The following is a 23955-nucleotide window of genomic DNA, read 5'->3' on the forward strand; positions in this document are numbered from 1 at the left end:
TGGGTGGGGGACTTAGTTTCCGCAGAAGAGGGCAAAGATACTGTGATGTATATTCCCTGAGGAGGAACCAGGACCCTGCCCCAAGGCTGCACTATTCTGACAGCTCCTCTGTTTCTGCATTCCCTCTCTTCCCTGATTAGCAACTGTTTGAATATTCCCTTTGGAACTCAGGGAAGGTCAAGGAGGCTGAATGAAGCCTACAAACAAGAAATGGAGGACACAGAAGGGCTTTTGTGCCTAGGAGGACCCCATAGGGTCCTGCTCAGTTTCAGTGGCAGGGCTTTCTAGCGCTGCCTTGGAAGGCAGGGCAGCTCTTCCCAGCTGTGCTGTGAGCGGTCGCATCCGCCAGTCACTGCTGTGAGCAGTCCCCGTGCATCATCTCATTTTGTCCCCACACCGAGGCTCTAAGAGGTTCAGTGACTTGCCAAGGTCACACACGGATCAGCGACAGAGCAGAGAATTGAACCCAGGTTATGGAACTGTGCAGCTGAACCCTCAGAGGAGCATTTACAGATGGGGTAATATTTTCGTAGCCAAGACTTGAAGGTTGAGCGGGAGCTCAGCAGGCAGGGGCGTGCTAGGGAGAGGGGAGTGTTTGTGCCAAAGCTGTGCGGGTGTGAAAGAGCGTAAGGCGTAGGGATTGCAGATCATTCAGGGAAAGGTGGGGCGGGGGCCTTCCATGTCATGCTGAGGGCCACTGTGAGCCACCAGTGGAGTAGGGGCAGAGGAGAGAAGAGCTGTGTGCCATTGGGCACCTGGCTTAACCTCTCTGGGTCTCACCTTCCCATCTGAACTGGAGCCTCTAAAGCTACACTGCTCTGATGAGGAAAGTTCATTTGACTGGTGGCCGTAATGGGCAAAGTGAAGGAATGGCCTGCAGTGGCGCTGCTGGGGCCGCCCTGCTGATTCAGGGCTTCCATGCTTTCACTTGGTATTTATACCAAGTGACCACCAAGTGTTACCGAGCTCAAGCTCGCTCTGCTCGCCGCACAAGAGGCCAGTGAATCGGAGACGAGGTGTTGAGGCAAGGAAGACGACTTTATTCGGAAAGCTGGCTGACCGAGAAGATGGCAGACTAGTGTCTCTGATAAACCATCTTATCTGGACTTGGATGCCAGTTTCTTTTATAGAATCAGAGAGGGGGAGGTGGTGAGGAAGTAAAGTAATAAGGCAGAATAGAGAGGGAGAGGCGGAGAGGACGTAAAGTAAAAGGGCCATCGGTCTTGCAGAACATCTCCTGGAATGACCAGCCTCGGTGAGGGGATGTGTTTCTTTTTTTCTTGCAGCCGTTCACAGGTGGGCAGGGTTCCCTGAGGCAGGCCGTTATGTATGAGTATAATAACAAAAGCAACGAAAGGCAAAGGTTAAAGTCAAGCAGATCCAACGTGGGGTCCCATTTAGCTCTTCCCTTGCCCTTCGTGTATGCTAAAGTGCCACGGCAGATGCAGAGATGTAGTAAGACTTGTCTTCAAGGAGCTTGCAGCCTAGTGGAGGGTACAGCCGGTGTTTTCGTGAGTATTATGGTAAAAGATGCAGGTCATAAATACTTGTAGGTATGGAGAATGAAGCCGAGGTTGCTAATGGCTGGGGGACTGAAGGAGATAACTCTTAGTTCTGCCAGAAAGAATTGTTAGGAGATGGGGATAGATAGAGAGGGTATCATCCAGGTCGACAGAAAATGGGGCAGTGGAGAAAAATACAAAGCCAGTTCAGGTACAGTCACCAGAGGGTCTGATTATCAGCCTATCTAGTAGCAGATTCCCCATAGTTTACAGGTTTTAGTGGGGAAGCAGACGTTATAACAGGAAAATATTCATTAATGGACTTGCCACTTACAAACTTGGGTCCCACCCCGTCGTGCCTCCGTCTCTTTTCAACAGTGGTGTCCAGCCATGCTCCAGGAGCATCCACCTCTTGGTCATCGTCTCTCCCAGGTCTCAAGGACATTTTACAAATACAAGACAAACCTTGGAGAGAGAGACATGGGATTTCATGAACTCACCGCAGAAGCCGCTTGACTGTGGAGGCAGTAATAGATGTGACACCTGTTAGTTGATGACGAGAGGGCGGGACTTGAAAATCAAAGGATTGAGAGGCCTGGGGCAAAGCAGTAAAGCATTTTTGCAAAAAACATCCCTTGTATAATAGCGCTGTGCCAACCAAATGTTAACTGGAAGGACTTACCATACTCTAAGGCAATTTACGTGTGATTTATTCTTTGTTCTAAGAATTAGCACAGGATGACAGTTATAACTTAAATCTTGTTCCATATTTGCTATTGATCTTAGGATAGATTTTGATTTTTGTTTACTTATTTGGATAAAGTTCTAAACAAAACTGTGTTTTGACTAAAATTTTGAGCGTGGCATCACCTTTTTCTGATGCTGATTTCCCTGTGTACAGAGATCTCTGGGAAGAGATTCTGGCTAGAGAAGGTAGGGACCAGCTCACGAAGGGCTCTGAATGCTGAACCTCATGCTGGAAGCCAGAGTTCTTGTCCTGGTAGAACCTGCCAGCTGTTTATAACAGGGCTCCTTTCTGTCTCACACTGGCTTTGTCCCTGCAGTTAGAAAATACTGTAGACCAGCTTCCCTCCTTTAGAAATGACAAAGCCCTCTTTAATCTCCTTGCTTTTCTTTTGAGTTCGGAGCACAGATTCGAGCCATGGGAGAGTGTTTTGGGGCCCTGAGGTTCTATTTCCGGCCTTCTTCTCTTGCATACCCATATAGAGGGCTATTTTAATTCCTTTCAGTCATGTGGAAAGTAGTCACTTATGTGATGCCCTTTCTAGCACCTTACCTTTGAGAGCTGATCTCAGCCAATGACAGTGCATGTGTTCGCATTAATTCATAGAGCAGTGTTCGAGTTAAAGCTTGTTCTGGGAGAGCCTAAAGACTTCGTGGTCCCTGGAGGTAAAGGGTCAAGTGGCTTTTGGCTCCTCTTTTATCCAGTGGAAGACTGGCTTGTATTTCTGTAGGGTTTTCTTGCTTTAAGCATGATTTCAAGCAGGTGGTTATTTCAGACTAATCGCCAGCCTACATCTTGATCCCAGAGGCTGCTGCTTTGAAGGTGCTGGGCTAGTTCAGGATACGTTGTGCGTGTTTCATTGCCTCGCTTCTTGGCCAGTACGATTTTTTTAGAAGATGTGCCACTGGGTATATAAGCCCCCTGTCTTCCAGCTGAGCCCCGATTGACCTGCCTGCCTCTCTCTCTCCTCGGGCTGTGTCCCTTCTCCTCAGGATTGGGTAGCAGGATTTTCTGGTTCTCTGATTCTCTGTCTACAGGACCAGCCTGCTGGGCTGAGCTTCCTTGCCCACAGTGCTGCCCCAGGTGGCAGAAGCAGGGCCTGGGGCTGTGGGCTTGGCTGGCTCTCGAGCAAAAACCCCCGTGGGGAATCAGCTGCTAGTGATTCGGTACAAAGCAGGACGGAGTGAATCTTCTTATCAGTACCTTTCCCAGAACCATGAAGGAGATACACTTTCTGTGGCCATTGAGCATGTGAAATGTGGCTAGCGCAGCTGAGGAGCTGAATTTTATGTTTTATTTAGTTTTGATCATTTTAAATTTAAACAGTCACCATGTGGCTAGTGGCTACTGTATTGGACAATGTAGGATAGACCATTGTACTTGAGGAGTTTATATTGTATTTTTAAAATATTTTATTTTATTTGCTTATTTTTATTTTTGGCTGCGTCGGGTCTTAGTTGTGGCACAAGGGCTCTCTTCTTTGTGGCTTGCAGGCTCTTCACTGTGGTGTGTGGGCTTCTCTCTAGTTGCATCGTGCAGGTTTTCTCTTCTCTAGTTGTGGCACATGGGCTCTGTAGTTTGTGGCACGCGGGCTCAATAGTTGTGGCGCACGGGCTTAGTTGCCCTGCGGCACGAGGGATCTTAGTTACCTGACCGGGGATCGAACCCACGTCCCCTGCATTGCAGGACGGATTCTTTACCACTGGACCACCAGGGGAGTCCCTATATTGTATTTTTTAATTAAATAGGGAAAACCTTGAACGTGCACATGGTAGCAATTCAAAAGGTACAAAAGGATATCAGTGAAAAGTCTCCCTCATCTCTGCCCCTAGCCTCTCAGTTTCCTTCCCAACCCCAGTCATGATTATCATCTGTGTCCGTCCTGAAACATTTTACACACATATAAGCATAACATGCATATTTCTCTCTCTCTCTCTCAATGCAAGAGATGTTATTCTACCCATTCTCTTCTGTTCCTTGCATTTTTAGTTAACAGTGTACCTTGGAGGTCATTACCCGTAGAGACAAATATGCCTCATTATTTTAATGGCTTATAGTTAATTTTATTTGTATTTAATGGCTGTACATTATACTTCTTTATAAAGTTGTACCATCATTTACTTAACATATCCCCTACGAGTGGGCATGTGAGTTCCAATTTTTTTTGCCATGATAAGTAATACTATAACAAATAACCTTCACAAACATGTTCTCAAACATGTTCAGTTCTGAACGCAAATCAGTTCCTAGAAATTAGATTATTAGATCAAAGGTATGTGTACTGTACGTTGCTGCAGATTTTGCCAAAATGCCATCTGTAGGGTTTGTTGATGGGAGTATAAATCTGTACCTTGCGTGAGGGCATCTATTTTCCCACGGCCCCAGCAGCACAGTCTGTTATTACACTTTTTGTTCTTTGCCAGTACAATAAAGATCACCATCGCCTTGTAGGTTTAATTTGCATTTCTCTTGTAAATGAGATTGAGCATCTTTTTATATGTCGAAGAGTCATTTGTATTTCCTTTCTGTTACATGAACTACTCAGATCATTCGCCCATTTTTCTACTGGATTTTATTGTTGTTTTTATTGATTTGTAGGACCCTTTATTAGTCTGTCATCTCTGATATGTATTGACACATTTTAACCTTGGTCATGATATCCTTTTTTTAAATATTTATTTTATTTATTATTTATTTAATTTATTAATTTGGTTGTGCTGGGTCTTAGCTGCGGCAGGCAGGCTCCTTAGTTGCAGCTCGCCGGCTCCTTTAGTTGTGACACATGTGCTCCTTAGTGGCGGCCAGCAGGCTCCTTAGTTGCAGCTCACAGGCTCCTCAGTTGTGGCACGTGAACTCTTAGTTTCGGCATGCATGTGGGATCTAGTTCCCTGAGCAGGGATCGAACCTGGGCCCCCAGCATTGGGAGTGTGGAGTCTTAACCACTGCGCTACTGGGGAAGTCCCATGATATCCCTTTCCATGTGGACAATTAAAAACATTTTTATGTAGTCAGCTTATTAATCTTTATGTTACGGCCTCTAGGTTTTAAATCTTAACTTAGAAAGGCTTTCCCTGTGAAGGTGTTTTCAAACAGAGTTCTCATGTTTTCTTTTAGAACTTTCATGGTGTTATTTTATTTTCAAATTTTATTTTATTTATTTTTTTATACAGCAGGTTCTTATTAATCATCAGTTTTATACACATCAGTGTATACGTGTCAATCCCAATCGCCCAATTCATCCCACCCCCACCCCCACCCGCCCACCGCTTTTCCCCCCTTGGTGTCCATACGTTTGTTCTCTACATGTGTGACTCAACTTCTGCCCTGCAAACCGGTTCATCTGTACCATTTTTCTAGGTTCCACATGCATGTGTTAATATATGATATTTGTACTTCACTCTGTATGACAGTCTAGATCCATCCACATCTCAACAAATGACCCAATTTCATTCCTTTTTATGGCTGAGTAATATTCCATTGTATATATGTACCACATCTTCTTTATCCATTCGTCTGTCAATGGGCATTTAGGTTGCTTCCATGACCTGGCTATTGTAAATAGTGCTGCAGTGAACATTGGGGTGCATGTGTCTTTTTGAATTATGGTTTTCTCTGGGTATATGCCCAGTAGTGGGATTGCTGGGTCATATGGTAATTCTATTTTTAGTCTTTTAAGGAACCTCCATACTGTTCTCCATAGTGGCTGTATCGATTTACATTGCCACCAACAGTGCAAGAGGGTTCCCTTTTCTCCACACCCTCTCCAGCATTTGTTGTTTGTAGATTTTCTGATGATGCCCATTCCAACTGGTGTGAGGTGATGCCTCATTGTAGTTCTGATTTGCATTTCTCTAATCATTAGTGGTATTGAGCAGCTTTTCATGTGCTTCTTGGCCATCTGTATGTCTCTCTTGAAGAAATGTCTATTTAGGTCTTCTGCCCATTTTTGGATTGGGTTGTTTGTTTTTTGAATATTGAGCTGCATGAGCTGTTTATATATTTTGGAGATTAATCCTTTGTCCGTTGATTCGTTTGCAGATATTTTCTCCCATTCTGAGGGTTGTCTTTTCATCTTGTTTATGGTTTCCTTTGCTGTGCAAAAGGTTTTAAGTTTCATTAGGTCCCATTTGTTTATATTTCCATTATTCTAGGATATGTGATTTATGTCAAAGAGTGTTCTTCCTATGTTTTCCTCTAAGAGTTTTATAGTGTCCAGTCTTACATTTAGGTCTCGAATTCATTTTGAGTTTATTTTGGTGTATGGTGTTAGGGAGTGTTCTAATTTCATTCTTTTACATGTAGCTGTCCAGTTTTCTCAGCATCACTTATTGAAGAGACTGTCTTTTCTCCACTGTATATCCTTGCCTCCTTTGTCATAGATTAGTTGACCATAGGTGCGTGGGTTTATCTCTGGCTTTCTCTCTTGTTCCATTGATCTATGTTTCTGTTTTTGTGCAAGTACCATATTGTCTTGATTACTGTAGCTTTGTAGTATAGTCTGAAGTCAGGGAGACTGATTCCTCCAGCTCTGTTTTTTTCCCTCAAGACTGCTTTGGCTATTTGGGGTCTTCTGTGTCTCCATACAAATTTTAAGAGTTTTTGTTCTAGTTCCGTAAAAAATGCCATTGGTAATTTGATAGGGATTGCATTGAATCTGTAGATTGCTTCGGGTAGTATAGTCATTTTCACAATATTGATTCTTCCAATCCAAGAACATGGTATATCTCTCCATCTGTTGATATCATCTTTAATTTCTTTCATCAGTGTCTTATAGTTTTCTGCATACAGGTCTTTTGTCTCCCTAGGTAGGTTTATTCCTAGGTATTTTATTCTTTTTGTTGCAGTGGTAAATGGGAGTGTTTCCTTAATTTCTCTTTCAGATTTTTCATCATTAGTGTACAGGAATGCAAGAGATTTCTGTGCATTAATTCTGTATCCTGCGACTTTACCAAATTCATTCATTAGCTCTAGTAGTTTTCTGGTAGCATCTTTAGGATTCTCTATGTATAGTATCATGTCATCTGCAAACAGTGACAGTTTTGCTTCTTCTTTTCCAATTTGTATTTCTTTTATTTCTTTTTCTTCTCTGATTGCCGTGGCTAGGACTTCCAAAACTATGTTGAATAATAGTGGTGAGAGTGGACATCCTTGTCTTGTTCCTGATCTTAGAGGAAATGCTTTCAGTTTTTCACCACTGAGAATGTGGGCTTGTTGTGTATGGCCTTTATAATGTTGAGGTAGGTTCCCTCTATGCCTCACTTTCTGGAGAGTTTTTATCATAAATGGGTGTTTAATTTTGTCAGAAGCTCTTTCTGCATCTATTGAGCTGATCATATGGTTTTTATTCTTCAGTTTGTTAATATGGTGTATCACACTGATTGATTTGCATATATTGAAGAATCCTTGCATCCCTGGTATAAATCCCACTTGATCATGGTGTATGATCCTTTTAATGTGTTGTTGGATTCTGTTTGCTAGTATTTTGTTGAGGATTTTTGCATCTGTATTCATCAGTGATATTGGTCTGTAATTTTCTTTTTTTGTAGTATCTTTGTCTGCTTTTGGTATCAGGGTGATGGTGGCCTCATAGAATGAGTTTTTGAGTGTTCCTTACTCTGCAGTTTTTTGGAAGAGTTTGAGAAGGATGGGTGTTAGCTCTTCTCTAAATGTTTGATAGAATTCACCTGTGAAGCCATCTGGTCCTGGACTTTTGTTTGTTGGAGGATTTTAAATCACAGTTTCAATTTCATTACTTGTGATTGGTCTGTTCATATTTTCTGTTTCTTCCTGGTTCAGTCTTGGAGGGTTATACCTTTCTAAGAATTTGCCCATTTCTTCCAGGTTGTCCATTTTGTTGCCATAGAGTTGCTTGTAGTAGTCTCTTAGGATGCTTTGTATTTCTCCGGTGTCTGTTGTAACTTCTCCTTTTTCATTTCTAATTTTATTGATTTGAGTCCTCTCCCTCTTTTTCTTGATGAGTCTGGCTAATGGTTTATCAATTTTGTTTATCTTCTTAAAGAATCAGCTTTTAGTTTTATTGATCTTTGCTATTGTTTTCTTTGTTTCTATTTCATTTATTTCTGCTCTGATCTTTATGATTTCTTTCCTTCTGCTAACGTTGGGTTTTGTTTGTTCTTCTTTCTCTAGTTCCTTTAGGTGTAAGGTTAGATTGTTTATTTGAGATTTTTCTTGTTTCTTGAGTTAGGCTTGTATAGCTAAAAACTTCCCTCTTAGAACTGCTTTTGCTGCATCCCATAGGTTTTGGATCATCATTTTTCATTGTCATTTGTCTCTAGGTATTTTCTGATTTCCTCTTTGATTTCTTCAGTGATCTCTTGGTTATTTAGTAACGTATTGTTTAGCCTGCATGAGTTTGTGTTTTTTATGTTTTTTTCCCTGTAATTGATTTCTAATCTTATGGTGTTGTGGTCAGAAAAGATGCTTGATATGATTTCAGTTTTCTTAAATTTACTGAGGCTTGATTTGTGACCCAAGATGTGATCTATCCTGGAGAATGTTCCATCTCGCACTTGAGAAGAAAGTGTAATCTGCTGGTTTTGGATGGAATGTCCTATAAATATCAATTAAATCTATCTACTCTATTGTGTCATTTAAAGCTTGTGTTTCCTTGTTTATTTTCATTTTGGATGATCTGTCCATTGGTGTAAGTGAGGTGTTAAAGTCCCCCACTATGATTGTGTTACTGTCGATTTCCTCTTTTATAGCTGTTAGCAGTTGCCTTATGTATTGAGGTGCTCCTATGTTGGGTGCATATATATTTATAATTGTTATATGTTCTTCTTGGATTGATCCCTTGATCATTATGTACTGTCCTTCCTTTTCTCTTGTAACTTTCTTTATTTTAAAGTCTATTTTATCTGATATGAGTATTGCTGCTCCAGCTTTCTTTTGATTTCCATTTGCATGGAATATCTTTTTCTTTCCCCTCACTTTCAGTCTGTATGTGTCCCTAGGTCTGAAGTGGGTCTCTTGTAGACGGCATATATATGGGTCTTGTTTTTGTATCCATTCAGCAAGCCTGTGTCTTTTGGTTGGAGCGTTTAATCCATTCACGTTTAAGGTAATTATCGATATGTGTGTTCCTATTACTATTTTCTTAATTGTTTTGGGTTTGTTATTGTAGGTCTTTTCCTTCTCTTCTATTTCCTGCCTAGAGAAGTTCCGTTAGCATTTGTTGTAAAGCTGGTTTGGTGGTGCTGAACTCTCTTAGCTTTTGTTTGTCTGTACAGGTTTTAATTTCTATGTCAGATCTGAATGAGATCCTTGCTAGGGAGAGTAATCTTGGTTGTAGGTTCTTCCCTTTCATCACTTTAAGTATATCATGCCACTCCCTTCTGGCTTGTAGAGTTTCTGCTGAGAAATCAGCTGTTAACCTTATGGGAGTTCCCTTGTATGTTATTTGTCGTTTTTCCCTTGCTGCTTTCAATAATTTTTCTTTGTCTTTAATATTTGCCAATTTGATTACTGTGTGTCTCGGCATTTTTCTCCTTAGGTTTATCCTGTATGGGACTCGCTGTGCTTCCTAGACTTGGGTGGCTGTTTCCTTTCCGATGTTAGGGAGGATTTTGACTATAATCTCTTCAAATATTTTCTCTGGTTCTTTCTCTCTCTCTTCTCCTTCTGGGACCCCTATAATGCGAATGTTGTTGCGTTTAATGTTGTCTCAGAGGTCTCTTAGTCTGTCTTCACTTCTTTTCATTCTTTTTTCTTTATTCTGTTCCACAGCATTCTGTCTTCCAGGTCACTTATCCGTTCTTCTGCCTCAGTTATGCTGCTATTGATTCCTTCTAGTGTAGTTTTCATTTCAGTTGTTGTATTGTTCATCCGTGTTTGTTTGTTCTTTAATTCTTCTAGGTCTTTGTTAAACATTTCTTGCATCTTCTCGATCTTTGCCTCCATTCTTTTTCCGAGGTCGTGGATCATCTTCACTATCGTTATTCTGAATTCTTTTTCTGGAAGGTTACCTATCTCCACTTCATTTAGTTGTTTTTCTGGGGTTTTATCTTGTTCCTTCATCTGGTACATCTTGTCTATCTTTCTGTGAATGTGGTTTTTGTTCCTCAGGTGCAGGATTGTAGTTCTTCTTGCTTCTGCTGTCTGCTCTCTGGTGGATGAGGCTATCTCGGTGTTATTTTTTTATGTTTAATTCCTTGACCCCTCTGGAATAATTCAGGGGTTTTGTGACCTTCAATCACCCATCTACCTGTCTCCTCATTTTTCTGCTGCAGTGCCTTTGCCAGCATCTCTGCCCTGTTTTTGAGCTTTGCGGTCCCCTCTCTGTAGCCACTCTAATAGAAATACTGTATTCATTTTCCCATTGGTTGCCACCTTCCTCTCATTCCTTTCTGAGTATAACTTTAGGTAACCCTAATCCCAGATGGAGAAGGGGAGTTTTAATCTTTATTTGAAGGTCTTAGTTAAGTTTCAAGCCTTCAGTATCCCCTCTCACCCAAGCATGCCTGTTGCCCTTATTGCCTTTCTCGCTCCTGCAGGCCAGGTATCACCAGCTCAGTCCCTTGCTTTATCCTCATTGCAGATTCCTTCTTTGACCTTCACACCCTCCTGGCCAAGCTCTTTATCTCACTTGCCCTGCCTACCCTTGGTGCAGGTTGTTTAATTAGGGGAGGTGACCTGACCCGGAGGGAACTTTAAAGCCACAGGATATTTGCACTTCTCCTGTGCCGGAGGAGATGTTCTGCCTCCCCGGTTGGTTGTTAGCACTTCATTCGTATTCTCTAATATGATTTAATGCTTTGTCATTTTCTTTCCTGTGATTCCAGAGTCTCAGTTTCAGCTTCTGCCAGAGCAAGTAGCAGTTGGGAAAGAAGGCTGTGCTCTTCAAAGAGTGAGTATAGATTTTTAACATATATTACGGGGTGGGCGGGCGGGCAAGGCAGCCCTTTAATGAGACTGGGGCTACTCTGTAAGCTCCCTGGCACCCTTCTGCAGGCCAGCCTGTCTGGGGGCAGAAGTGTTCTCTGGTTCAGTAGGTCTGGTGGGGAGGGGATTGGGCACCTGAAGATTTTTAAAGCTCAAGATATATATCCAAAAGCCCTCCCTTGTCAAAGACTGTGCCTGGAGCAGGGCTCTGAGTTTGAAGGGAGTCAAGAAGACCTGGGCCTGTGGGGACCAGGATGCTTTCCTGGGGAGTGTGACACTTGAATCAGCCCCAAAGACAGAGAGGAGTTCATCAGGCAGGCGGGAAAGAAGTGCTCCACACGAAGGGGACAGTGTGAGAAAGATGAAGTGTGAGGCTGTGCGGGGCTTTTGTGGGGGCAGGAGTTGGATGTTTGGGGTGCAGGCGGAGGTGGGGGCCGGGATCATACGGAGTACTCAGAGTTCACACTAGACCAGAGCCCCCTGTCCTTGGCGTGAACTGAGAAGATTCCTCTGGCAGCTGGTGGTGGAAGGATTGAACGGGGTGTGAAAGAGCAGTCTTCACAGAAGTGGGAGCAAGGAGAGATGACGACCTGGACGCAGTGTGGCGGCCGAGGGAGCTGTGGTCTGACTCCTACGACGTCTCACACCTGGTGGGAATGTTTCTTCCCCCACGACGTTGCTAGTAAATGTTAAGCCAAAGGAATTGGTTGCACAGGCTTTCGGGGGGTGTAGACCCCCTAAATCTGTGCTGTCCAACGCAGCAGCTCCTATTTATATGTGGCTCTCAAGCGTTTGCAATGTGATGGATGTGACTGAAGGACTGAACTTTGAATTTTATCTAATTAATTTACACTTAAATAACCACCTATAAACAGTGCAGTTCGTCTAGACTCAGGCAGGTTGGCTCCAGCGCTGGCACCTCCTTGCCTGACAGGAGTGTTGAGCAAGGAGGAAGAGTGAGACATGCATCGGAGTCTGGGAGGCCAGACTGATGGGGATACTGTTGGCAGAAATCGACAAGTCAGGAGCAAGGGGAGAGATGTACCTGAGACCCTGTAGGACAGGACTTTTGGGTCATGGAGATAGTCAAGCAGGCTTTTGGAAAAGTCTGGAAGAAGGTCCTGGCCAGGTATGTTGATTTTTGTGTTTCCTGTAGGAGGGAGTGGCAGAGGGTGTAGATATGGTGAGCTCTTCAAGGAAGACAATGAAGAGCTCATCATGGGACTGTTCAAGGGGAAAAGTAAGGAACGCATCATGGGAATATCCAGGGGAGAGCAGGAGCAGAGAATCTTAGGAACCAAGCTTTGCATGCTCAGAGCCATGGCTTGAACAGCAGGGGTGTCTGAGCTGCAAAGTACAGAGGAGGAATGGGCTCAGCCAGAGTGAGGGGGAGACAAGGCCAGGAGGGCAGAGGTGAGCACATTATGGCAGCAATCCTAGGGTCATGCCACACGTTCAGTGATGACTGGGCAGGCTTAACTACTTCCTTGGAACTTTCAGTGCGATTTTCCTTCGTGATGGAGAAGATTCCTGTGACAAGGCATTAGAGCTGCTCATTTCTCAAATTACTCTATCTCATCAATCCTGGGGCTTCCACACAAGAGAATCTTAGTATCTTTTTTAGCTGTTGGTCATTAGTAATAGTTGTTTTTTTTTTTTTTTTGCGGTACGCGGGCCTGTCACTGTTGTGTCCTCTCCCGTTGCGGAGCACAGGCTCCGGACGCGCAGGCTCAGCGGCCATGGCTCACGGGCCTAGCTGCTCCGCGGCATGTGGGATCCTCCCGGACTGGGGCACGAACCTGTGTCCCCTGCAACGGCAGGCGGACTCTCAACCACTGCGCCACCAGGGAAGCCCTAGTGATAATTTTGAGGAATTGGTTTATCTTTACAAGAACCTAGTTTCAGGGCTTCCCTGGTGGCGCAGTGGTTAAGAATCAGCCAGCCAATGCAGGGGACATGGGTTTGAGCCCTGGTCCGGGAAGATCGCACATGCCACGGAGCAACTAAGCCTATGTGCCACAGCTACTGAGCCTGCGCTCTAGAGTCCGCGAGCCACAACTACGGACGCCCGTGTGCCTAGAGCCCATGCTCCGCGACAAGAGAAGCCCACGCACTGCAACGAAGAGTAGCCCCCGCTTGCTGCAACTAGAGAAAGCACGCACGCAGCAAGGAAGACCCAACGCAGCCAAAACTAAATAAATTAAATAAATAAATAAATAAATAAAAATTATTGGAAAAAAAGAACCTAGTTTCAGAAATCAGTGTTGGGTAGATGCAACAATGTTTAACAGCTGGGATTTTATACTCAGATTTCAAGAACTTAGTGCTTTTTCGAGGTGGACAGCACTGTGGAAAGAATTTTCATATTGCAGAGTTAAAGAAAAAATTATGAGCAGCACTGGTTAGTTTGTTGTTGTTTGTTGTTTTTTGATATTTTTGGGGTGTGTTGGTTCTTAGTAGCGGCACATGGGCTCTTCGTTGTGGTGTGCGGGTTTTCTCTTCTTTAGCTGTGGCGCGCGGGTTCCAGAGCACGTGGGCTCTAGCAGGCTCTCTAGTTGAGGCACGCAGGGCTTAGTTGCCTGCATTGTGAGACGGATTCTTTACCACTGGACCACCAGGGAAGTCCCAGCACTGGTTAGTTATTCAAAGATACCAGCAACAATAAGGTAACAAGTTGTTAACTTGTAAAGTTAGCATGTTACATCCTCTTAAAATAGTTCTGGAGAAGTGCAAAGAATGTCTATGGGAACACTGAACTCCGGGTCTTTTGTGTAACTGATGTACAATAAATATCTGCTTAGCAAGTGCTGAGAGAAGGCAAAGGTAGCATGAACCAGGCACACCTACAGGATTGGACTGAAATGCAGCTCATGCCAGGTACCAGTCAGGTGACCTTGGGGGCATTTGTTAACTTCTGTAAGCTTCAGTTTCTCCATCTTTAAAATGGGAGAAATGCTTCTTACTCCCAGTGTTGTGCAGGATAAAATGAGAGGATGTGTGTGAACCATCTACACGGGGCCTGGCATACAGCAGTCGTCCAGTACATGGAGGCTGTCGCTCTTCTATCTTTGGCTATGGTGGTAGTGGCCATGGTCGTTATTGTTGTTGCTATAGTTATTAAAATAATCATGATTTTGAAGAGACCAGGACTTTAGTTTGTCAAAATTGATGGCATATGAGTAGATGTCCGGGGGAAGGCAAGATTGTATAAAAGTGTTTTACATTCTATTTATTCTTGGAATTTTGCTTTATACCTTAAGATTAAAGTATCAGAACTCAGGATGATGGGTTTTAAAAGTCAGTGAGAACATTAAAAGACAATTGTGACACGTTATGCCTGACCTCTAACCCCTGACTAAACTTGGGAACATGAGTCCAATGTTTATCTAGATCTACTGATTAATTTTTGTCCCTGCGTTCAGAGATAAAGGCCCTGAATGCACAGCTTGGATGTTAACAGGGGAAGCCTCCGGTCTCGGGGTGAGAGTGTGTTACCTTCCCTGGTACCATAAAGGCCAGCTCTCCTTCCTGATGTCCCCTCGTGTCAGACTGTGCTGCAAAGCCGCTGAAATCACTGTCATTAACACTGGGGTGTCTCACGTGACACAACAGATACGTAAAACAAGTTCATTTTTCTTTTTCAGTCTATTCAGCCATTATCAAACACCAAAACGTTATCAAACATTAACCATGCACCAGATATTTCCCAGATACTGTTTTAGGTTTTGGGAAAAATGTAACAGGGAACGAGATTCTCGTGGGGAGCGAGCCAGATCCTACTCTTCAATTGTCTGGCATAATTTCAGAAATGTTTTAAGTCACCAGAGTAGGAAAAGGCAGATGAGATGTTTTGGACGAATGTTCTAATTGATAGATGAGGAAACCAAGGTCTCGCAGCCGGTGCGTGGAAGAGCCAGTGGAGCGCCCCACCCCCAGCCGCGTGCCCGTCCATCACACACATCTGCCCCAGTGGCAGCCATTCATCTGTCACCACCATGATGTTCACCAGATCCGTGTATCACCTATTAGCATTTTTCTTTAACTCATTTCCTTCTTTTAACTTAGATTAATGTGCATCGCTACCATAAACTGAAAATATCCATAAAAATCAACACAACGTTATTAAATAGCTAGATACCGTTGCCTGCGGGAGGCTCAAGGGTTAGAAAGCTATTTTATAACCACACTGAGAGTTTCTCTTTGACCTAAGCAGGGCGGGAAAAGAACTGCAAAGAGATGACTTTCTCAGTGTGAATGTGAGTGTTACCTGATGCTGTGTAGCCCTGAGTGTTCTGCCCCCTGAAGTCATCTCGCAAACATCAGTTGTTTGGTCCCTGTGCTTAGGGAAACTCCACGCTCTACCCCTTAGTTGATGTTCAGTCATTGGTGATTCTGGATTCACAAGGCTTCAGTTTTTCTGTGTCCAGCCTTGGGTACATAGAACATCCTATAAACAAATCCCAGCAGGGTAGGGCAGCTGCCTTTTCAAAGGCTGGGGCAAGTCCTTTGTAAAACGAAGGATGTTGCAGAGGTAGGAATAATGGTCAGCTCTTTATAGAAAACTCAGAAAACATGAGTGTCTTCGCTCAGGGCCTGTCTGTATTTGATGTCATCAGGGAAAGTGTGCAGGATTCTTTGTAACAAGTCCAAGCCTTGCTAAATTGATGATGCTCTGCAAAAGCTCCTTATTAAAGACTTTATTCTGCCGTTAAATGGAGGATGGAGCCAGATAAACCCTTCCCCCAAACTGACTGTGACATCCCTAGCAGGCATTGATGAAGCCATGAGGTTTCTTTTTGATGATCATGACTTCATGTTGGGGCTCCCATCTCCAGTGTCAGAGTCTGTGACATCTATGGCTTTGGGCATAAAATGTTCTAATTCCTAGTCTAAAATAACAGCATGCAGTTAACTTCCTGCAGCTCAGGAATCAGAATTCACGGCGGCCCTCAGCAGTTTTTAAGGCCTTTATGTGATGTGGAAAAGTTCACTTGAATCCGACAGTTCCCATCTTCTCCAACTCTTGTGACCCACACTATTCAAATAGATTCGTAAAATACCCTTCATTCTGTGATTAATTTTCTTACCCCTTGACAGTGGGGCCTTTGTAGCATCGTAAATTGTATCCAGCATTAAATAGGTGACTCCTCTGGGGAGTTTTGTAATTATTGAAAGAGAGAAAAGTCAGGTCTCTTATAGCATCATTGGGAATGGTTGTCCCTAAAACAAATAGGATTGAACCCATTTTGTAACTTTGATTTTCATTAATTCATTTGCACCTTATTTGTGTCCTGTGCTTATTCTAGGCACTAGGAAGAACATGTATGATTATTCCTACCGTCTAGGAGCTCTGGTTCTGGGAGGAGAAAGAGGCCAGTGATATAAGTGTGCTGGAAAAAGTGTTTACAGTGACTGAGAAACTGAGAGGACAGTTGAATCAGAAACACAGGCAGTGCTTTTGCCCCTGAGAAGGCGGCAGCTTTCATTTCCCTAGACTCAGTACTGTCCCCGGATAGAGTGTGTGTGAAACTGAAAGGAACCATCTAACCCACCTACAGATGTATCTGTTTCCCCCTCTAGACCGAGGGGCTTGTTTCACCAAACCTCTCACAAGAGACCAAACATCTAAATGGAGATGTCACATCTTCATGGAGAAATCAGGGGTGACAAATGTGGGTATTTAAAAGCAGAGAGGTTACAAAGATTGAGAAAAGGCCATTTGAAAAAAAATTAGACCAAGTGGAGTTAGGAGCAAAGAGAGTGGGTCCAAGCCAGAAACTTGTTTTTTAATCATGACTACCAGCTGAGTGACCTTAGGCAAGTTACTTAACCTCTCTGTGCCTTAGTTGCCTCAACCTATAAATATAGGGAATAAAACACTCACCTTGCCTGTTTGTTGGAGTTGGTGTGCTCTATCAAGGGTTAGCAAATTACAACCTGAAGGCTGTTTTTTACAATACAATTTTATTGGCACACAGTCACACCCATTCATTACATGTTGTATAGCTGCTGTCTCGCTACAAGGGCAGCTTGAAGAGTTGCGACAGAGACCTTATAACCCACAATGCTGAAATATTTATCATCTGCCCTTTACAGAAAAAGTTGGCTGACCCCCATGCTCAGTGGTCATACTGTGCTATCTTGAAATCATTATAAAATTGAAACACACATCAGTTGATAGAGGTGTATGGGACAAAGCCTTCCATTTCACAGGAAATATAAGGAAGACGATGATTTGCTAGATGTTTGCTTTTTCTTGAAGAAGGCTCTTTTTTATGTTAGTGAGATGCACACTTAACACAAGTGGCCAAGTCCTCAGATGGCAAAGGGCCACACCTGACTTACAGATCCTTGCAGAAGTTGTTTTCTCTATTGGGGAGGATGACGGGACTTGAAATATTTTTTATTCCATGGAAAAAAAAAAAAACATGTTGTGAGTGAGTTCATGAGACAGGACTGGGTGGGGACCTCTAATTCAGTGGTGATTTCTAGAGTGCCTAGAAATGGGTCAGGCCCTAGTCTGAATGCTGGGGATACAGTCCCTCCCCTCCTGGAGCTCACATCCTAGCCTTCAGATGTGTCCACCAAGTCTATGGAAGGACATCAGAAAGTATACTGAAAACTCTGCTGTTCCAATGTGTTCCCTCCTAACGTTTTACTGTATATTACTTATATGTGAAGTCTATGCCTGTACATGATACATAAGCAAAGATTTTAAAGGGTAGACCGTGAAAAGCAAGTCTCCCTCTATCCCTGAAACCCATCTGATTCCCACCTCAGATGCAACCACTGTTGCTGGTTTCTTGTACACCTTCCAGTGATAGTCTGTATATAGATAAGCATCCATGTGTACATGTGTATGTTTTCCTTCCTCTCCTCCCTTCCTCCCTTCCTTCCTTCCTTCCAGGCCTTCTGTCCTCCCTAACTTTTCATTTTTAAAAATTGCAAACCTAAGGGCTTCCCTGGTGGCACGGTGGTTGAGAGTCCACCTGCCGATGGGGGGGACGCGGGTTCGTGCCCGGTCCGGGAAGATCCCACATGCCGTGGAGCGGCTGGGCCTGTGAGCCATGGCTGCTGAGCCTGCGCGTCCGGAGCCTGTGCTCCGCAACGGGAGAGGCCACAACAGTGAGAGGCCCGCATACCGCAAAAAAAAAAAAAAAAAATTGCAAACCTAGTAGGAAAGTTAGAGGTTACCAGTACATTTCACCACACTTACTTTATTTCTCCCTCCCCTACACACACATGCACACATGCACACACATGGGCAAACCCAGATGCACACACGCATGCACACAAGCATGTGCACAATGCACACACAGATGCACACATGCTCACACACACGCACATATACATTTTTTCTCTTCTCAACTTTTAAAAGTGAGTAGCAGATATTACTATTCTTTATCCCTTAATACTTCAGCAGACGCTAGGAACAAGGACGTTCTCTTACATATAAACATAACCACAATTTCATCGCCACACTCACTAATACAATAATATTATCTAATAACCAGTCCTTACTTACATTTCCCCAGTTGTCCCCAGTTTCCTTTATAGCTTAAAAAAAACTCCAGGGTCATCTTAAGGATTCCTCATTACATTTAGTTGTCCTGCCTATTTAGATCTTTTAAAGCACTTGCCTCCTGATCCTTGCTCTCATTCTGTGTCATTCACTTCTCTGTTCTGCTTTGCTTCTTCACCTTGTCTCCTGAGATGGACTTTCTTTTTTTTTAAATTAAAAAAAAAATTTTATTTATTTTTGGCCGCATTGGGTCTTTGTTGCTGCACGCAGGCTTTCTTTAGCTGCGGCGAGCTGAGGCTACTCTTCGTTGCAGTGCGCGGACTTCTCATTGCAATGGCTTCTCTTGTTCTGGAGCACGGGCTCTGGGCGCGTGGGCTTCAGTAGTTGTGGCTCACGGGCTTAGTTGCTCCAGTGCATGTGGGATCTTCCCAGACCAGGGATTGAACCCGTGTCCCCTGCATTGGCAGGCAGATTCTTACCCACTGCGCCATCAGAGAAGTCCCTGAGACGGAGTTTCAATACTGTCTCTCTCTTCAGCCCCTGCAGGTGTCAGCCAGCCCTAAAGAGCAGGATGGATCTTGACGTGGTTAACATGTTTGTGATCGCGGGCGGGACGCTGGCCATCCCGATCCTGGCGTTTGTAGCCTCATTTCTCCTGTGGCCTTCGGCACTGATAAGAATCTATTACTGGTAAGTTCGTTTTATAGTTCAAGTTTTCAGGAGTATCATGACCATGCCACCTTCTCTGCTCGTCCTTTTTGGTTGTGGCTGTTCAACATTTATCATGAAATATTTCAAACTTAAAGAAAAGTTGAAAGACGTCCTTTCTTGAATGTTGGGAGTGTTCCTGAAGTAGTGGTAGCTTCTCCCCAGGTAAATTCTTCCAGGTTTCTGATGGTGTCTTTACTCAGGAGACCACCCTGTCTCCCAACATCACTGATTCATGGTAATTCCTTTGGTTTTTCTTGGCCGTTGGATTCTGATCCAGTGATGTCTTGACAGGTACAGTGAAATACACTGAAAAATGAGTTAGAAAGAGTAGGATCGTGGAGATGGCATGGATAGGACAGAATGGTTTTAGATGTTTTTAAAAGCAATCATTAGTCGCGCCCACCCAGGGATGCCAAAAAAAAAAAAAGTGTTCATTAGTAAAGTGACGGAAAAGAAGTTTCCAAAACTTCTGTCATTCTTGAGTCACCTTTATGCTTCTTGCTCTATCTGCATACCACCTCTACTTTTCTTTTGTATTTTCTTTAGAGTGACTTTTTAAGAAAACCTTCAATCAGTTTAAGAGTGACATATCACTACCTTAAGTGGAAAGCTTGCCATACATACCAAAAATATTAAATTAATATAAGAAAGTAAAAATAAGCACAATGCCATTAAACTCTGTTCATAAATTCTAGCCTAGATACCATTGCCTACCAAAGACTCTCTCCTTTCTCTGTGTTAAAAAGTCTGAGAGGTGTGAAAGGTATAGAGCCTTTCTCCTTGATGGAATCAGAAGGTTAACAGTTGAAAAGAGAGAAGCTTTCTCATGATGTGCCTCAGGGACTTCTCATGCCACAGTCCATTTACCAAATAAAATCACCTCTCACACTCCCATGGTTTCATCCCATGATGAAGGAAATACTGAAATAGACCTGGTTCCTCTCTGTGCCAGAGGGAAGCACACTGAGATTTAATCACAACTTCTGAAACTTAGGACTGCGTTCTGTGCCCTGAGAAAAGAATGCAGGGAGGTTGTGCCTGTGCCCTTTCTCTGCCCTCCGTTCTGGCTCCCTTTTGTTTCATTAGAGTGTGGAATTTTTCGCCTGCCAGCCAGGCTCTGATCCTTGAAAAGAAGCTAATTGAACAGAAGGGAGCTTTCATGTTTCACTCACTCTTGTGGGGAAGTGATGACCCCTTCATAGGGTCACCCAGGACCCACCTCCGCATTGATGAAGCTAAGACTCTGCCTGCTTAAATGCCATAGCCCTTGAAGCACTGGCAGTAGGAGTGCTTTGGGGCCAAGGCTCCCATGTGGCCCCTGACGTGGAGAGGCCAGAGTGGTGTGCCCCTCTCCACCCTTGAAGTGAAGCAGAGAATGCCGTTCAGCGACGTGACCCATAACCACGTATATGGCTGCATGCAGAGGTGTGATTATTCTACCCACCGCATGCGGAAACCAGCCTCTGCTGCAGAGCCCCCCAACACCCACTTCCTGGGGCCATCGCGGAGAAGGCTTTCAGAGTCAGAATGTTAGAATAAGTTTGATGCTTGATCTTTCAAGAGAAAATTAACTTCATAGCAAATAATTGACTTTTTTGAGTTAAAATTCATATAATTTAAACTTCACCATTTTAAAGTGTACATTTAATTGGCTTTCACCGTACTGTGAATTACCACTATCTAATTGAGAACATTTCCATCTCCCCCAAAAGAACCCCCATACTTGTTAGCAGGTACTCCCAGTTTTCTCCTCTCTTCATCCCCTGGTAACTAGTAATCTACCTTCTGTCTCTTTGGATTTGCCTGTTGTGGACACTTCATATAAACGAGATCGTACGATTTGTGTTTTTTGGGGTCTGGCTTGCGCTTTTCAAGGCTTACCCATGCTGCAGCGTCTATCTGTACTTTGTTCATTGTGATGGCTGAATAATGGTCCATTGTATGGTTATACCACATTTTATTTATCCAAATGGACGTTTGCGTTGTTTCCACTTTTTGCTATTATGAATAATGCCTCATAGCAAATAATTCACTCTTATGAACAAGTAATACCACCAAAACCCAGAGAGGCCCCACAGAGAACATTCAGTCCTTTATTATTTGACAGCGCAGATGCAGGTGACCTTAAAGCCTGCCCATGCCTGTCACTTCACTCAGAGCTGTAGCTGGAGGATGAACACAGATCTCTTTATTTTGTGAACTCAGCCACACAGGCCAAGAAGAAACCCAGTTGGCTGGGGAGGATGAAAATCCTAGAAATCCTTTGGGATTATGCCGGGTAGCGCTGTGGCAGAGGGGCTGTGATTACGGTAATAGCACCTGTAATGCCATTGCAGAGTCGCTGGAATTCCTGTGAGCGGCTTCCCCCACCCCACTGAAACGCACAGCCTGTTTGCTTCACATCACCTCACTGCAAGTGACACTTTCACAGTGGTTGTCATAGGATGAGCAGCTTTGCTGTGAGTCACTTAATGTCCCTTAACCACAGCTACTCCTGCAAAGGCCTTCATTTACTCAGCTGCCCGTAATGACCACCCATAGGTTCACCCTGCAGACCTGGCTTAGCCAAGTTAATTTTCAGGATTGCGATGTGAACAGGAACAGCAGGCAGTAGAGGTAGCTGGGCATCCCTGATACCCCAAGCCACGCTGCCGAGTGAGCATATGGGTATGAGGAAGGCATCTCGGGGCACTCTCGCCTGGACTTCCCTCTAGGTCTTCTGAGTTCCTCAGGGGCACAGACCCCCCGGTGGGTCACAGCCAGCCTTCAGAGAATTCTCTCTGGGTCTAAGTGTCCCTGGAGCATGGCTAGCACAGTTCCACAGAGATGGGGACTGTGATAGCTCCTTCAGGAGATGGCAAACACGTGGCTGTGAGAATCCACAGGCAGCCACACTGGAGATGCCGTGGCCACTGTGGGTGACATCAGGGGCTGCTCTGGCTTTCGTTTTCTAAACTGTCAAAACTGTTCACCGGGGCTTCCCTGGTGGTGCAGTGGTTGAGAGTCCGCCTGCGGATGCAGGGGACGTGGGTTCGTGCCCCGGTCTGGGAAGATCCCACATGCCGCGAAGCGGCTGGGCCCGTGAGCCATGGCCGCTGAGCCTGCGCGTCCGGAGCCTGTGCTCTGCAACGGGAGAGGCTACACAGTAAGAGGCCCGTGTACCGCAAAAAAAAAAAAAAAAAAAGATAAGAAATCATACATATAAGAGAGAGAAGAGGATAATTGGAAAAGAAGAAACAAAACTGATGTTGTTTCTGATGGCATGATTGTGTACGTAGGAAGTCCAGAAGAATCTATCGATAATTTGTTAAAATTAAAAATGTGAGGGGCTTCCCTGGTGGCGCAGTGGTTAAGAATCTGCCTGCCAATGCAGGGGACACGGGTTCGAGCCCTGGTCCGGGAAGATCCTACATGCTGCAGAGCAACTAAGCCCGTGCACCACAACTACTGAGCCTGCACTCTAGATCCCGCGAGCCACAACTACTGAATCCACACACCACAACTTCTGAAGCCCGTGTGCCTAGAGCCCATGCTCTGTAACAAGAGAAGCCACCGCAATGAGAAGCCTGTGCACCACAACGAAGGCTAGCCCCCGTTCACCACAACTAGAGAAAGCCCGTGCACAGCAACGAAGACCCAAAGCAGCCAAAAATAAATAAATAAATGTGAATTTGGCAAGATTGCTAAATACAAGATAAGTAAACAAAAATCAGTTGTATTCTTATATAATAGCAACAAACAAATAGAAAATGAAAATATCTTGTATCAACAAATATAAAATACCTAAGAATAAATCTAAAGAACTATGTACAAAGCCTTTACTCAGAAAACTACAGAGTATTAGTGAGAGAAATTTTGAGCAACCTAAATTAATGGAGGGGATAGACAATATTTGTGAGTTGCAAGACTTTCCAATAGAGAGATGTCAGATTTCCCTACAGTGACCTGTAGATTCAGTGTACACACGTTTTAAAATCCCAGCAGGTTTTTTTCTTATGGAATTTAATAAACTGATTCTTACATTTATAAGGAAAAGCAAAGAGCCAAATTAAGCAAGACAGGGCTTCCCTGGTGGCGCAGTGGTTGAGAATCTGCCTGCCAATGCAGGGGACACAGGTTCGAGCCCTGGTCTGGGAAGATCCCACATGCCGTGGAGCAACTAGGACCGTGAGCCACAACTACTGAGCCTGCGCGTCTGGAGCCTGTGCCCCGCAACAAGAGAGGCCGCGACAGTGAAAGGCCCACGCACCATGATGAAGAGTGGCCCCCGCTTGCCGCAACCAGAGAAAGCCCTCGCACAGAAACGAAGACCCAACACAGCCAAAGATAAAAATAAATAAAAATTAAAAAAAAAAAGTAAAAAAAAATTAAGCGAGACAGTCTTGAAGGAGAACAATATTAGATGATTTACACTACCAGCTATCAAGACTAATTATTAAGCAATAGCAGTCAAGACGGTGAAATTGGCACAAAGGACAAATAAACCAACGGGACAGGAGAGTCCGGTAGCAGGTGTACCTAGATACGGTCTCTTGAATTGTGACAGGTAGCACTGCTCTGCAGCAGGGAAAGGG

The 23955-nt window shown here is 44.0% G+C and overlaps 1 protein-coding gene across 5 annotated transcripts in view; it reads left to right on the forward strand.

The window, feature by feature from the left end:
- The window catches only part of ABHD6 (abhydrolase domain containing 6, acylglycerol lipase), a 59744-nt gene that overhangs the window by 13021 nt on the left and 22768 nt on the right, over positions 1-23955 (forward strand). For all 5 annotated transcript variants that reach the window (XM_027121199.1, XM_027121196.1, XM_027121197.1 and 2 more), the window contains exons 2-3: positions 11049-11113; positions 19208-19360. In XM_027121199.1, the coding sequence (XP_026977000.1) occupies positions 19242-19360 (119 nt within the window). In that variant the 5' untranslated portion in view covers positions 11049-11113; positions 19208-19241. The remainder of the gene's footprint in view (positions 1-11048; positions 11114-19207; positions 19361-23955) is intronic.

Source organism: Aethalodelphis obliquidens, unplaced genomic scaffold (genome assembly GCF_003676395.1).
Source record: "Aethalodelphis obliquidens isolate GAN/ISIS:26980383/991018 unplaced genomic scaffold, ASM367639v1 scaffold22, whole genome shotgun sequence".
In the NCBI taxonomy this organism is placed as follows: Eukaryota; Metazoa; Chordata; class Mammalia; order Artiodactyla; family Delphinidae; genus Aethalodelphis; species Aethalodelphis obliquidens.